At 25.7% G+C, this 15,433-nt stretch overlaps 1 protein-coding gene across 39 annotated transcripts in view; it reads right to left on the bottom strand.

The window, feature by feature from the left end:
- The window catches only part of Upf2 (UPF2 regulator of nonsense mediated mRNA decay), a 91,310-nt gene that overhangs the window by 54,087 nt on the left and 21,790 nt on the right, over positions 1-15,433 (bottom strand). For 21 of the 39 annotated variants that reach the window (XR_015433583.1, XM_087163170.1, XM_087163165.1 and 18 more), the window contains 7 exons: positions 14,579-15,124; positions 11,729-11,815; positions 8,602-8,671; positions 6,715-6,837; positions 5,030-5,133; positions 2,954-3,039; positions 712-820 (listed from right to left, as the gene is read on the bottom strand). Coding sequence is in view for 35 of the 39 variants with exons in the window: in XM_087163170.1 (XP_087019296.1) it covers positions 712-820; positions 2,954-3,039; positions 5,030-5,133; positions 6,715-6,837; positions 8,602-8,671; positions 11,729-11,815; positions 14,579-15,124 (1,125 nt within the window). In the remaining 4 variants the exon portion in view is untranslated. Of the gene's footprint in view, positions 1-711; positions 821-2,953; positions 3,040-5,029; positions 5,134-6,714; positions 6,838-7,607; positions 7,638-8,601; positions 8,672-11,728; positions 11,816-14,578; positions 15,125-15,433 lie in introns of all 39 variants that reach the window. The other 18 variants (XR_015433582.1, XR_011637729.2, XR_011637728.2 and 15 more) reach the window with 1 other exon arrangement.

Raw genomic sequence — 15,433 nt, 5'->3', positions numbered from 1 at the left:
ATGTTTTAAAATTACAAAATAGTAACGAAAAATAGTTTTTGCAGTGAATGTCATGAATTTAAAATTAATTGTAGCACTAATTTTATTTTCTACATGAAGGTTAGATTTTAGCTTTGAAATTTTTCAAAAGCAATAATTGAAAGTGTATGGTACAAAAAATTTTCATTTTAAATGTTGATATTTCTAATTTACATGTTGTACTGTGTTTTGTACTCATGTCCTGACAGTATAATTGTTTATCAATAAAATGTTGCTTTTTGCTCTTTCAGAATTGACTTTATTTAGAATTTAATAATTTTTAGACAATTAATTTTTAATGTAATATTTTTTAGTTCTTACATTCTCTGTTTCGTTCAATTATTTATTTATTTGGTCTAAGCAGTTTAATATGTTGAATCTGTTTATAATAACATCATTCTAGCTTTCTTTCATTTAATTTTAATAAATACTTCTTCAATCATTATGGGCTAAATGGATCTAACAAGTTTTAATGTGTTATAGATGGCTATTAATAGTTTTTGATGTGTACCATAACATTAATTATGCAATTGTAAAATTAGATTTTCCTCCCTCAAATTTGTCAATCATATTAAGTTTTAGACTACTAAATAAATACATAGGTTGCCTTCAGTATATTTTTATTACTGGTGTGAATCCTAGTTATGGCTACGATTAGAATTTATTTTTCCTTTCAATAATATATTTACTCACATGAAATTTAAAATCTTGTTTGAGCATAGTAACCAAGTCAGTGGCAACATCAGGCATACATGGATTTAATATTGCAACAAAACGTGCATAAAACGGCAATAAATCCAACCTAAAACAAAATTAAAATATGCTATCAGAACAGATTAACTTATAAATACATTAAATTACCAATACATTATACTTATACATAAAATATATTACTAAACAATTATATTTGTTATTAAATAATCAAATTTTTAAATAAAAAAATTACTTCAAGAGCAAAATATTTGGGAAAGAAATATTGGATATTTAGGTACCATAAACTCAAATTAATTCATTTTCTCTAACTTTTGGGATGTTTTAGTTAAATTCCCCAACATTATCCTGATTTCACCAGAGTGATAAAAATCCCCAACTTTTACCAATATTTTAAAAAAGAATCATTTTAAAAACTAAGTAATAGAGAAAAAAAAAATTTTTTTTTTATTCCTGTTCTTTGAAAATCATGTATTGCAATACTGAAAGAAAAATCAAACATTTACTAAAAGAACGGTTCAATGTTCATTTTTTGAAAGTTTTATGTTCAAATTGGCTTTCAAAGATCAAATAATGAGGGAGGATTTCTATATAACCAGAGCCAGTGATAATGAGCTCTATTCAACCTTTGATTTAAGCACATTTGTTCCATTGCCAACTTTTTAAACAATCCAGTTCATAGTTCTGATATGACTTCATGAATAATAATTTTATGATTTAAAATAATTCTGGATACTAAAAAAAAGATAACAGAATGAATAAAAAAGATTTTTAAAAAATATTCCCAATTTATTACTTTCAAAAACTTAAGGATCATTCTCTCTGCATCTAATTCCATCAGTCGGCTTGGATTACGCAAGTTTTGTTATCAATAGGTGAATTCTCTTACTTGTAGTTTTCTTTAGCTCGCTTCAAGATGCTTTCATGTTATCATACAAAAAGAAAAGCCAAAAAAGTTTAAGCAGTTTTAATCTTAGATTACAGTGTAAATATTCCCCTTTTTTATGCCTTCATTTTAGCGTAAAATATGTACTGATACTATATAGACCCTATTTTTTTAATATAGCTTTTCCATTAAAATAAAAATTCATATGAATACAAATAAAAATTAATTAATTTGAAGTAGAAAAATTAAACTAGGTTCCTTTCCAGGTCCAAATAAAAAATTCCTGCTATGTAGAACAAAAGTTTCTAAAAATTGTGAATTGTTAGTTTTATTATTATGCATGTTTAATTGTTCTAAAAAATCATGAATTATGTTGTATTAATAAACGTTTTCCTTTCAGTAGCAAATTTTTATCAACATTTCACTTTTTTTATTGTAATTTTTTCATCAAAATAAAAATTCATATCAAAAGATACATTTAGAAATAAATTTATTTTAAAGAGAACAATCAAACCAGTCTTCACTTAAAAATTCATTTTATCCAAAACAATCAAACAAAGTTTTGCTTAAAAATTCATTTTAGGTAGAACCAAATTGTTCCTCACGTTTCTAAAAAATCATGAATTGTGTTTTATTATTATTTAGGATTTTAATGTATTCTGTGATAGTTTATTTTTCTGATAAAATACTTTAATATATTGAAAAGGAATCATTATAAAATAAAGAATAATGACGTCAAGTATAAACTATGAACTAGATCATTGGAAAAGTCAGCTGTCAAACGATTGATGCATTTTTAAAAGTTGCCGGAATTCGGAGTGGGCTCGAAATATTCTAACAAGATGTCAAACCAGAGTTAATCGTGGTAATTGTCTTTTTTTTTTCATAACATAAAAAATGCAATGTGTAAAATTCCATTTGTTCAGATTACTTGAAGCAGAAGGTAAAAGAAGAAAAATAAAAAGAGGCTATTATACTTCAAGGCAAAAAGCACTATATGCATTATATTCTCAATGATGAGAAACTGTTAACAGACCCTTAGAAACTAAAAAGCATTACAAAATAATTTGTTTTCTCAATCATAAAAATAAAATGTGCGATTTCTAAGACTCATAAGTATATTCACACTAAAATTTCCTGGCAATTTTTCTTAAAAATACTTACATTATCACAATATTCATTATCCCATATTTCACTATTCATCTAGATCGTGCTAGGTCCAACTTACTATTTTTTTCTAATCCATAGATAAATAACTTAAATTGTTACGTAATTTTTAATGATTTTTTACTATTTCTTTATACTTTGTATAATAATGTTGAATGTAAAGTGTTTTACCTTGTTCGGGGGACAAGAAACAGGGCACGTACAAGTTTCTTCCGATTCGGTCGAGTATTTAAATTCATACAAAAATCAGTAGCAGCCTAAAAATGAGTCATAAATCACTAAATTATTTGAAATGAAAAAAAATATTTATAACTACACAATATAATTATTTTACATTATTTAAAATAGCTATAATCAAATAATATTGATTTCAGAAAAATATAAATACACGCTAAATATAATGAAAAGGATAGTCCATTATAGTAACATCAATTTTAAAAAATGCTTACGAAAAACAAAAATTTCAATTAATAATTTAAGCCTCAATATTTTCTTAAATAAAACATAAGCTAACAATTTGTAAATACAATTTTTTAATCGTCATTTTTAAAAGGGGTAGCCTTGTTGATAAAAAAAAAATAATAATGCAGATATTTTTTATGATTATGAGCTTTTTCTACAATTTATTTTGACACAAATTTGTTTTGCAAGATATTATATTTGTTTGTATTTGTTAAGAAATGACATGGATTTAAGGCAAGATATTATAGGAGTTAGCATTATGAAATATGTTCATACGCAAAATTATAAAATTAACAAACCTGTTATCTTAAATTGTTCGGAAATCCTATGACCAGAAATAACATTATATGATGCTAGGGGGATTTCCCTTTAATGAACAGTTTCTTTGTGAGATTCCGAACAGGTGAAAATAGAAAAATGCTACGACTATGCAATTTTATCCTATGCAATTTCAATCCTGATGATGTGCCCAAACTATCCTAGAAGTTAGTCACAGTATTTATGACAGCCCTATTATATATAATGTTTTCAAACTTGTACATTTTGAAAAAAAAGAAGGATTTAATGTCATTTTAAAAAAAAATGTGGCTTAGAAAGAGAAGCCGATTGCAGACTTGAAATCAGCGATATGAAAGTATCTGTTAAAAAATCTCATCAAGATCTATTAAAAAATCCCATACAGAGGAATCCCATTCGGGAGGGGGGGGGATTGTTCCCGATTGTTTTGTATATTTGGAATATGAACTAGCAATAGGCAGATTTATATTGTTCATGTAGCTTAGAAAATATTCACCTTTGAAAAGATTAAATTTCAATAATAATAATGATATTACTATGACTTTTTTTTAAAAAAAAGCAAGGTTTAGAAAACTAAGATTTGGGACTTTTATTTGTAGTTAGAATGAGAACATAGAACTTTAGATGTAAAATAATACCCATTAGATAATAAATAAATAGTGTTCAACAGTGTTTTCACTACAGCGCGAGAACGCGAGAATCTCGCATATTTTTTTCTTTTCTCGCATTAAAAAATTATTACCGCGAGAAATTCGCACATTCTATAAATCAATTTCAAAATTCGCGAATTTCTCGCATTTTGGAAAAAGCATCGAATTACGCCAATTAGAATAAAATCCATTTCACTTTTCTTCCTGGATCTTTCATTATTTTCAACATTTGCCCCGTTATCTAGATTCCCTATTTACCAGTATTGTTCCGAACTTTTTCGAGCAACAGAACACAACCTCTCCGAACCACGGAACCCCTTTCAGAACACATTTCTCTGCAACCACGTGTTTACCGCAGGTAAGGTTTTTTCATGTAAGACGTTCAAATTTTTTATGCACTAATGTAAGATGGACAAATACCTAGTAAAGGCAAAATCTTCTATGATGATGCAGCACAAGAATATTCAATGCTTTAAAAAATAGAAGACGTTAAAAATGTATTATAATGAAAGAAATTTTTTTTTCAAGTCTATTTGTATTTTTTCAGTTTTTAGAAATCTCACTTAACTTTCTGAAATCTCACCCTGTTTTTGAGAAAGGGTGAGAAATTCTCACCCATTTTTTTTCTATGATGAAAACACTGGTTCAAGTTTTTCAACTTTAGGAAGATTACGTTTTTATTTCAAAACGTTTTATCACAATATTAGTTTGACCAAATGAGACTAAAACACTTTTCACAAAGGAAAAGTTTAGTGTAGCTTATTTAAGCATAACAACAAAAAAAAAGGAACACAATGTAAGCAGTGATTCCAGAAATTTATAAAATAGTGATGAATACCTGATCTATGATTTCTCTATTTACACAATTCAATAATGAAGACAAGAATCCGTCGAGCAAAACTTTGTTGGCCGTGCTTGCTTGAGTGTTATCCTCTTCAGTGTCTACAAACACAAATACGGACTCAATCCAATGCAGTCATTATATTACAAATTTTAATAAAACTAGACAATTATTGAATAGCATACAGTGTGTACTGTAATCATCAGCCATTGACTATGTTTTTAAAAATTCTATAAGAATATGAAGTAGACAAAACTGCAAACTATGCGGGTCACATACTAATATTTAATCCAAGAAAAAAGAAGAATGTTATCCAAAATTTAACATATTTCTCATTCAAAAATACTTATTTAAAACACACACATAATATATATATATATATAAACCGGTTTGATTGACTGAAAAAATTGTAAGGAGCAAAAAAACACTTTTTATTTGAAACACTTAGAAGCTGTTATGTTAATTATAAGTTTGCACTTATAATTAAGAAACAAGTCAAAAAAGGTCCTTCTTAGTCTTTTTTTCCCCCCCATTTTAATTATTCATCAATTGTTTAAGTGATGAAAGCTTTTGACAGCTAAATATTTTCAGTTTAAAAACTTAAAAATAAAGTTATAAAAATATAAAATTAATAAATACATTAACCTATACTTACAAAAATTTAATTAATTTTCCAGTTTCACATTAGGCAGCTTTCGCTTGGCTAAGTCCAAAACTTTCATCTTAATTAGTTAATACCTTTTTTAATAATATAAGAATGTTTCAAAAAATTTGAAAAAAAGTTAAATGTATCAAATTTTCAACGACTTAAATTCCAATCCAATTTTTAATATTTAAGTGAAAAATTATATTTAGTTAATTAACAGATTGTTGAGAGATAACAAACACACAAAAAGTAGAACCAGGTTGATGAAAATGCTTCTTCTAAAAAAATCATTGCTAACATTATTACTGAAGCTAGACAGGGTGTGTGGCCAAATCTTTCAACAAAAATAAGCACCTTTTAAGTACTTTTTAAGCACTAAAAATATTTTAAGTATATTAACAAACAACATTACATTTCAAAATGTAACAACATTATGAAAATGTAAAATAATTTTCAAAGACTTTGCATGATCATGATAAAATAACTAGTTTCTGACAAAGAGAACTCTTCTTCTTGATTATATTAAACCACTATAAAAAGATCGAGAGATTTTGCGGTTCAATTTCAGAGGGTGGAAAATGAAGCTTGATATTGAGAATATTGTGCAAAATGCAGCAGAATTGCACCTGAAATTGCAAGAATCTCACCCAAACCCAGCTCAGTAGACGCACACGCGAACTCGCAAGTATTTCACCAAACATGTGAAACGATTGGCACTTTCACACACTATGGACTGACGATATGCCACAATGCATTGTGTTTGAATGAACAGTGAAAACATTGAATAGAACAATGTGAAAACCTTGATTTTGCATAATACGAGAAGAAAATCGACATAGTAAAGTAAAAAAATTTCATTTTTGAAAAGTGCTATCCTTTTGAAAGGTGTTATAGTTTTGAAAAGTGAAATATATCCTTTTGAACCAATAAGATTGAATCTTAGAAAGTGATGATCTGATGATTAGGTCAAAAATTATTTAGGATGATTCACTTTTACTTTGTGCACTGTACATCCAAAGAAGTAAAGTGATCTCACCTTCTATTTCTTGCATCATGAGAGTTTCCGTGAGATCTTTCTCATCAGTTCGACCTCCTTTCATTTCTTCTACTTCTTTTGTCTCGAGGAGTTCTGTCTCATCAATCTCCAGTTTACTCAGATCTGACAGAAAAAGAGACATAATTATAAATTTTATATAATAAAAAGTACATTTATTCTTACACAGAAAAACAAATATTTGAATCAGTTCCAACTTAATTAAAATCATTAAATTTACAACAATATTTTAAGCTCTCAAATAATTTTAATAAAAGCACCTAATATATTTAGAGGATAATATCATCTAAAACTAAAGGAGAAAGTATTACATAAGTTCCAAATTATGGATGGGCCAGGAACATAGTCCATTAGCATGATTCAGGAATCTTTACTGATATAGAGCTAGAGATAATTTCCCTATGTGAATTTAATGGACGCAAATTTCAAAAATTTTATTTCTCTTAAGTTCAAATAAAAGATTAACAAAGTCATATTTTTTCTTGCAATATTTTCTTATACATTAATTAAATAAAAATAAATTTAATAAAAATCCTTAATTAAAATATTGTGTAAGTTATTCAAAATCAAAAAAGTTTTAAAGTATTAACTAATGTCTCTCAGGATCAAATTTTGAAAAACATATAAATTAATATTTTTCTGAATCAGACATGCATTTAAAGAAAGAAAAAATTCACTGAAAATGAGATTATGTTCAAATAATCTGATACCTTACAGCAATGTAAAAAAAAAAAAAAAATTACACAAATATTTTTTTATCTTTAAAAAAAATTATTAACAAAACTCTTTTTGTTAAAAACTTTTCTCAAAAATTTCATCTCTAAGCATTAAAGTGAAGAAAAGATTTGAGCTTACTTAAAAATTAGAGCACTTACCATTTTTCCTCAAATACAACCATAAACTGCCTACAGATCCATTCCATGTGTAGATTTAAAACAAAAATGAAAATATAAATTTATTTCATTCCAGCATAGACTTTAAAATCCTTACCTTTCAATTCAGTTATCAAAGAGGAGTATTTACTCATAAAAATTGTTTGTTCAGAAAAGGTATTAATCTCATTAAAAGCATTATTAATAAAGCTTATTAAGAAGAAAATGTGAACAAATATCAAATTGGGACACTTCTCAATTTCATAAAGCGAGAAAAAAATACTAATTTCACTTAGAGCATTCAGAATCACTTCCCATTTTTAGGATTTCAACAAGAATTAATTTTTGAGCGTAAATAAAAACCAGATCAAAACTATTCTTGAAACAATTTGTTTTTAATTTTTCATTAATAACTTAGCAGGGAAAATTATTTAATTCATAAATCTTAGCCATTTGAAATGTTAAGATTATACTTTGATATGAGAAAATCCATGATTAGATCATAAATATTTCTAGCTTTAATGTCTGTCTTAAGTGCGAGACCAACAGAAGATTAAAAAACAAAAACGTTTATTTTTTAATAAAAAATAAAAAGACATTACAGTTAATCTTAAAAAATAAGTAAATAAAAAGCTATTTTTAATATTTCGGAATTTCAACTATCAGAAACCATCCAAGATAATAACTAGACTTCAAAAATTGTCATGGATTGTGGTTAAGAAATAGTGAGTAAAAACACAGAAGAAGCATAAATGTAAATTAATGATAGGATAACATAAAAGTTGAAAAAATAAATACTTATTTTAAGAAATTCCTTACTTTAAGAACTTTAACAGAGCACACTTTTTATGTTTAAGAAGCTTTAAAACTTATTTTTAAATTATGTTAAAGTTCTTACTCATTTATAAACCTTATAGTAAAAGTCAAAGAAATCTTGATGAAGTGTGATAACACAAATAAAGCCCACACCACACTTCTTAAAAAAAAATTAGAATACCTTCTTCAAGCTTTTGTATTTCATTTTCATTGGGAGATTGAGCATTTAATGAACTGTCTTTGAATAGAATCTAAAAGAGAAAATTCGCAATGTAATGTAAAGTATAGAAAATTAATTTTCAACACATACTATTTGTACAGTCAAATTTAAAAAGTATATTTGATTGGTCGATTGGGAATTTTTGTAAATGGTTCTGTTTTTCTGAAAAATTAATTCATATTTTTGTGAATTTGTGAAGATAACATCCAGTTTTGAGATTTTTTTAAAGAAATCACAAAAATCTGTGGTCCATCCAGTATTTCTATGATGAAGTTTTTGGAAAATTCATAAATCTTAAGTTAGCATAGAAACGAGTTCTTTCTGTTAGAATTCTATTTTTGTGAATGCATAAAAATAAGGTCCAATTTTTGAGTAAGAAAAAACTCAAAAACCATGTTTTTCAAGGAATTACAGTTTTAAAGTTATGAATTAACAATATCATCGATTATTTTTTATAAGGAATAATTTAATGAGGTATCCATTTCAAAATTGAAAAATATTGTGCATTTCCTATTTAATGAAATGAAATTTTTAATGAAAATTCTGCTCTATGATAAAGTTACTTGTTAAGAGTTTGTTAACTTATCTAATCATCACCTAAGCAGGCCCCATGGATTTCCAATCGAAACAACACTAATCTAAATGAAAAAGGAAAATTGTTGCATGCTAAATTTAAAATTTAAAAAAAAAATAATAAAATAAAAAAAACCCACAGATTTTTATGTTTACGGGGATGATTGTGAGCCCAACACAAAAATCCGGAAAATGTCTTACATAAAATCATTAGTGACGCATTTCAAAAAATTTATATTATCATAACATGAAATTCTAAATAAATTATATTCAGCATATAATTTAAATGAAAAATTATTTATAAGTTTACTTTTGTCTCTAATCACATTTATTATTCTACCAAAAAGTATTTACAAATGAAAGAGATGCCAAGTTTAAATTTTAGTTTTAATATTTTTAAACAAAATGAATTTTTAAACATAAATGTGATCAATGATTTCTTGAAACTTTTGGACCTTAGATTTCCAGAAACTTCAGGATCGTGGTTGTGGAAAAATCTGGAAATCTAGATTTTTTCCGATTATAAAATAATATTTTAAACTCCAAATTAAAATAAAATTAATTGAAGCATTAAAAAGTTTTTCACAAAGACTTTTTAACTATTAATTAATGTTTTCCATAAACAATAAAAAAATATCCACTTTCGTTAAATAAAAATGTTAATATGTTAAAAAAAAGACTAAATGAAGATTTTGATTATTTACACATTAATTTACAGCTAGATTAAAATAAAATAAACAAATAAAAATTCAATATTTAATTATTGTATTAGTATACAAACAACATACTATATGTATTAGTATACAATAATCTACACTATACAAAATTAGTATCAATTTACTTAATATAAAAATTACATTTCTTCGTATTTTTTCAATTGTATCAGTACAAATTTTAAGGAGAACTTGAAAAATGTAAGGTAATATATTTTTTCAATTAAAAAAATATTTGAAAATAGCAGAATGATTAAATGGAATTAAAAAGTCCAAATCAGATGCATGCATGTTTATATAAAATAGTAAGAGTACATTTTAGTACTAATGAATTAATGATAAATAAAAGATAAAATACTTTTTTGCTATTATTTTTATAGGTATAAAACTTATAGCACACCAATATGCTTATAACACAGCATTAAATAACATAATATTCATTGATAATAATTTTTAAAATATATATTAAGTTTTTTAACATAAATATTTTAGTTTGAAAGCACTAGAATCAAATTAAAAACAAATGAATATATACAGTAAAAAGTAAAAATTTGTTTTACATTGATAAACTTAAAAAGAAAGAAAGAAAGAAAAACTAAAAAGTGCAATAAAAAATTCAGAATAGCACAGCATTACCATCTAAGCTTTTGACTACTATATGCATAGCATAATAATAAGGAAGTTGTGATGGTCTATTTCATTTCAAGCAATTTTTTCGCTTTAACTTCTTACTCACATTAATTTAATTTAAACACATTTTTATAGGAGCACAGTAATACATAAACATTTAAAAACATGTTAATGTTTATTTAAAGTAACAGACTCACTTCAGCAACTTAACTCAAAATTGAAAGGATTTTTAAGGAAAACTGAACGATTTTTTTCCCATTTCGTTAATTACATGAATAATCACAAATTAAATTATTAAAAAAATTATTTCTATAAAAAAACAGGGTTGGTTTCTTTAAAAAAAAAGAAAAAAAAAGAAGAAAAAAAGGTTTGCTTTAAACTGTGGTCTAAACCACATTATGAAAAATTTTTCTAAGATTTTCATAAACAAAATCTAATATATTTTTCTCTCGTAGTTATATTATCTGTTCTGCAAGCATTTTCCTGCAGAAATACAACTTAACCCCAAAATAAGTTAGGTACCATTAATTTTTTCTTCTAAAGTTAAGATTTAAAACTAGTTCTTGTCAAAACAAACTCTATTAAATTGATTCTCTGAATTTACAATATGTAAATAAGTTTCTTAAATTGATTCCTTTAAAAAAAACTATTTATGGTTCTTTTGAAAAAAAATTTTTTTCTTTTGTCTTTAATACAAAGTTTTATTAAAAAAAAAATGTGCCAACTATATATCTTATTACTACTAATATTCTTCTTGGATAAGCCACATGATTATTCTATCAAAATTATCAATTTTTCAATTTGCTCCTAACCTGTTTTAAAAAACTTATAATTTTTTCTTGTCATAAACCTGAAAATTAAATAAAGTAGGAAAAAAATATTATTTACTTTCCTGATTTTAAATTCGTAAGATATAAAAGTGATAACTTGAAAAGTATATTTATTATTCATTAGTTATAACAATATAACTATTAAGGATTAGCTACTCTAAATTTGAAAAACTGACAGCATTGAACATTTTATGTCTAGGTTATGGTTATAATATAAAGATGAAATAAAAATTAACTAATTGAGTAAATTGTGTGGGATTGTTTTAATAAAAATGATGTCAACAAATCATATAATATATGAGTACTTCATAAGAAAAAAAAAATTTTTTTTTTTCTACTTACACCAGGAATGAAAGCTTTGAGATCAGGTAAATTTTCATAAAAGCTTCGAGTGTCATCATCTTCCCAAGCAGAGAAAGACGCATCACTCTATAAAATCAAAATTTAAGAATTAATTTTAAATAATTACATGAGCATTAACTTTCTCCATTCTCCAACATACGAGGGTAAAGATAAATCGCGAAATACTTTGAAGCAGAAAGTTTCCTAGTTTCAAGCATAAGATTTTTTTAAAAAAGTAAATGAATGGAATCTTAAAAAAAAAAATTAACAGATTATTTTGAATGCAAAAAAACTTAATTATGAAAAATATTTTTGTTTAAATACCGCTTCACATGGAGAGGGACATCAAATTTAATGCAGCATAATTTACATCAAGGTTTTTCAAATTTTTAATGAGGATTGTAAAATATTATATATTAAATCTAAAAATATATATATAGCATCAAAAAATAAAACTATAAATAATGAAATTACAAATAAAAGTATTAATTTAAATATGAAAAATAAGACAGCAATTCTTCAGCTTAAATCAACACACTTATAACTTTAGGAAAATTAATTAGAGAATAACACCAAATAAGAAACATTGAATATTAATTGCCACCCCTTGACCTCAATCTCTATCGATCTATTTATTTAAAGTTTTATTTGATTACATATATAAATCTAATACATTTAAAAAAATGTATGGTAGAAACTTTTTTGCTGTATATTTTACAATATAAATGTAATAAAAATTTTTAAAAATTTGACAAAGATGAACATTATGGATCTTAATAGGAATTTCATACCTTCCCTTCAGGGTTCCCACTCAATTTCAGAAAAAAAATTACCTGGCTTTTCCAGGTATATCTGATAAATTTCAGTGAAAATCCATAACATATTTTATCTACATCATACAATTTTTCATCAGAAAACTTAGATTTTATTAAAATTTGTAATATCAAATATTAGATGTTGTGAGCAAAAACATATACTAGAATGACAAAAGAAAAATGGAAAAGTTCCATTTAAAAAGGGAAATTTTATAAAATAATTGTAATAGATGTAAGAATTATTTAAATCGAATTTTCATAAGTGATTACTGTTACTAACAATTCTAAGACTGGTTATATTCTAGGTATGATATAGGAATTTTCCAGGTTTTTTGTAAAAAATTGCAACTTTCCCCAACTCTTCCCTGCTTTTTAGAGTTAAAATAAATTTCCCAGACAATTCCAGGTTTTCTTCATTCTCCCTGACTTATGGGATCCCTGATCTTGCTTTGCTGAATCTTTAAACATGATGGTCCAAAATGAAGTTTTTGAATGGTACTGAAAAATAATTCAAAAGCTTTCTGATATTTTTCAATGTTATTTATATAATTATAACAATTTGGGACATACAGCTAGCTCAGTACAAGAGGATGTAAAAACAAAAGGGATATTTAAAGTGAATATATCTATTTTGAAAAGAAAATTGTTTACATTTTATTCCACAAATCCAAAACTACCTGTTTTGAGAGAAAATGATCAAATGAAGTAAGGCATTTTATTTATGCTTTCATTAAATTCGATAGCAGACTACAACTTAAAAATCTCTCTATATTTTCAATCTTCTTGATTAGCTATAAATGTCTCGTGTTACCTAACGTAAATAATTGCATAATATCTCGTTTTTTTTATATTTTAGCATACAAAATGTATTTTTTTTGTGTGTGACCATGTTGTTAAAACCCGGCTACAACTGTGGGCAATGACATTTCAATATTGTTTTATTTTTCCCTTTTATCGAATAAGCATTAGTAGGATCAAAAACTGTTTAAAGTTTCTTTTTCTTCCATTCTGTATATTTTACATAGATAAACTTTCAATTAGTTTAATCTTTAGAATAATTTTGACAACATAAAAATAATAATAGAGGGGTAAGTATAACAGGCTAGAGAGTGGGAAAGGAACGTCTGAAAATACCCATTAACTTAAATTACAGAAAAAATTTATAAAAAAACATGTGAAACTATTTTGCAGAAAAAAAATTTAATTTTTTATCTACTAATTCAAAGTTTTCCTTTTACATGAGTACCCAACCAAACAGTTCAGCTTTATATAAAAATCATGATTTAAGAAAATAAAATAGCAAAATAATATTAAAATATAAATATATTATAGACATTAGATATAGCATTTTCTTCATTAATTTTTCCTAAAGTTCAGAAAGTCAGAAATTCCATCAAAAGCCGAAAGAATCTCGTGCCTGAAATTAAGAAAATTTAGAGTCTGGTCCTGAGGACCAATAACAAAAAGATCCCCAAAATACTTTCACCAGTCATTCTGATTGGATTTTTTTTTAAAATAATACTATCAAATGAATGTAACGAAATAACTTTTACAAATACATAATTTATAAAAATTTAAACTAATTAAAAACACAAATTTTATTTATATAAATCAAAATTTTATCATTAAGTTTTAACAAACAAATTTGATATTATATATATTTAGCATAAATAACAAATTATACCGAATAGTAGAAGGAAAAAAAATTATTAAAATGAAATTACATGAAAATTTATATTCAAAGCCAAATATTCAAAATTATGATAAAAAATACTAACCAAAAATTTTTTGTCAAAAACACATGCCAAAATATCAAATAAATAAATAAATGAAATGAAATAAATTTTTAAAAAAATTGAAATTTAAATAAAAAAAAAGATATAAGTATATTATTTCTTTATTGATTGATTGTTGGTCCAAAGAGACTATTACTTATTTTACGGTGGTCCAAGTCAAATTATAATGGTTTCAAACCAACACACTATGAATAATATTAAGCCCTGCAACAATTGAAATAGTAAAAAATAAAACATACAGCATCACGATCCTTAAATCGGTTGTAAACATCCAAAGTGGTCGTTTCACTGTCTTGGAACAAACTGTCGTCTTTGGGAAGATGAGGGATATCCTCGTCTACGATGTCCGCAAACTGCTGCGTGTTTGTGAGAAGTTTCTGGAAAGCGTTTTGAGTCGCCTCAAACTTCTCTTTCCTCTCTGTACTCAGCTCTCCTTTCGTCTGCAAAATTTTGTAGTTATTTTTCTCCAAATTTTGGAGTGTCTTGTAATCTTTGGTGAGGTGTTTACAGAGAGATTTGTAGTAATCCTTGAGCAAATTACGCAATCCCTTTTGCCGGTCAGGAAGCAAAAAGTCACTTTTTGGAATCTCAACACCAAATTTTTCCCCAAGAAGTCTGTATTTGCGAGGCAATAAACCAGCATAGTCTTCCCCGCAGTGACGACAAAAGCTGAGCAAAATATTAACATTGCTGTGTTCCTCTCTGTCAGAGGCAGTCAGAACAGTCAAAAGATTTCCTAAAAGTGGCAAACCTTCTTTTAAAGCAAAAATACCAGATGACACAAGCTGTAAAATAAGTTATAAACAATAAGTTTTTTTTAAAAAAAAAATGAAGATATCTAGATAAAACATCTAAATAAAACACACAATCACAATTTAAATTAGTTAAAAGTAAAATACTCTTACAACAGCCAGAAACCAACGGTCATGTATAGCATAAAGTATAAAATATAAAGAAAAGTATAAAATAAGGTGTAAAGTATAAAATAAAAATAATACATTATAAAATAAAGCATAAAGTTTAAAATAAAAGTATATATAAAGTAAAAAGCAAAGTAAAGTGTAAAGAAAAGTGAGGGGAAGTAAACAAAAGCA

This window comes from Parasteatoda tepidariorum, chromosome 5 (assembly GCF_982258835.1).
Source record: "Parasteatoda tepidariorum strain Cologne lab strain chromosome 5, Ptep-v5.0, whole genome shotgun sequence".
Lineage (NCBI taxonomy): Eukaryota > Metazoa > Arthropoda > Arachnida > Araneae > Theridiidae > Parasteatoda > Parasteatoda tepidariorum.
This window is presented reverse-complemented; position numbering and strand designations above follow the sequence as displayed.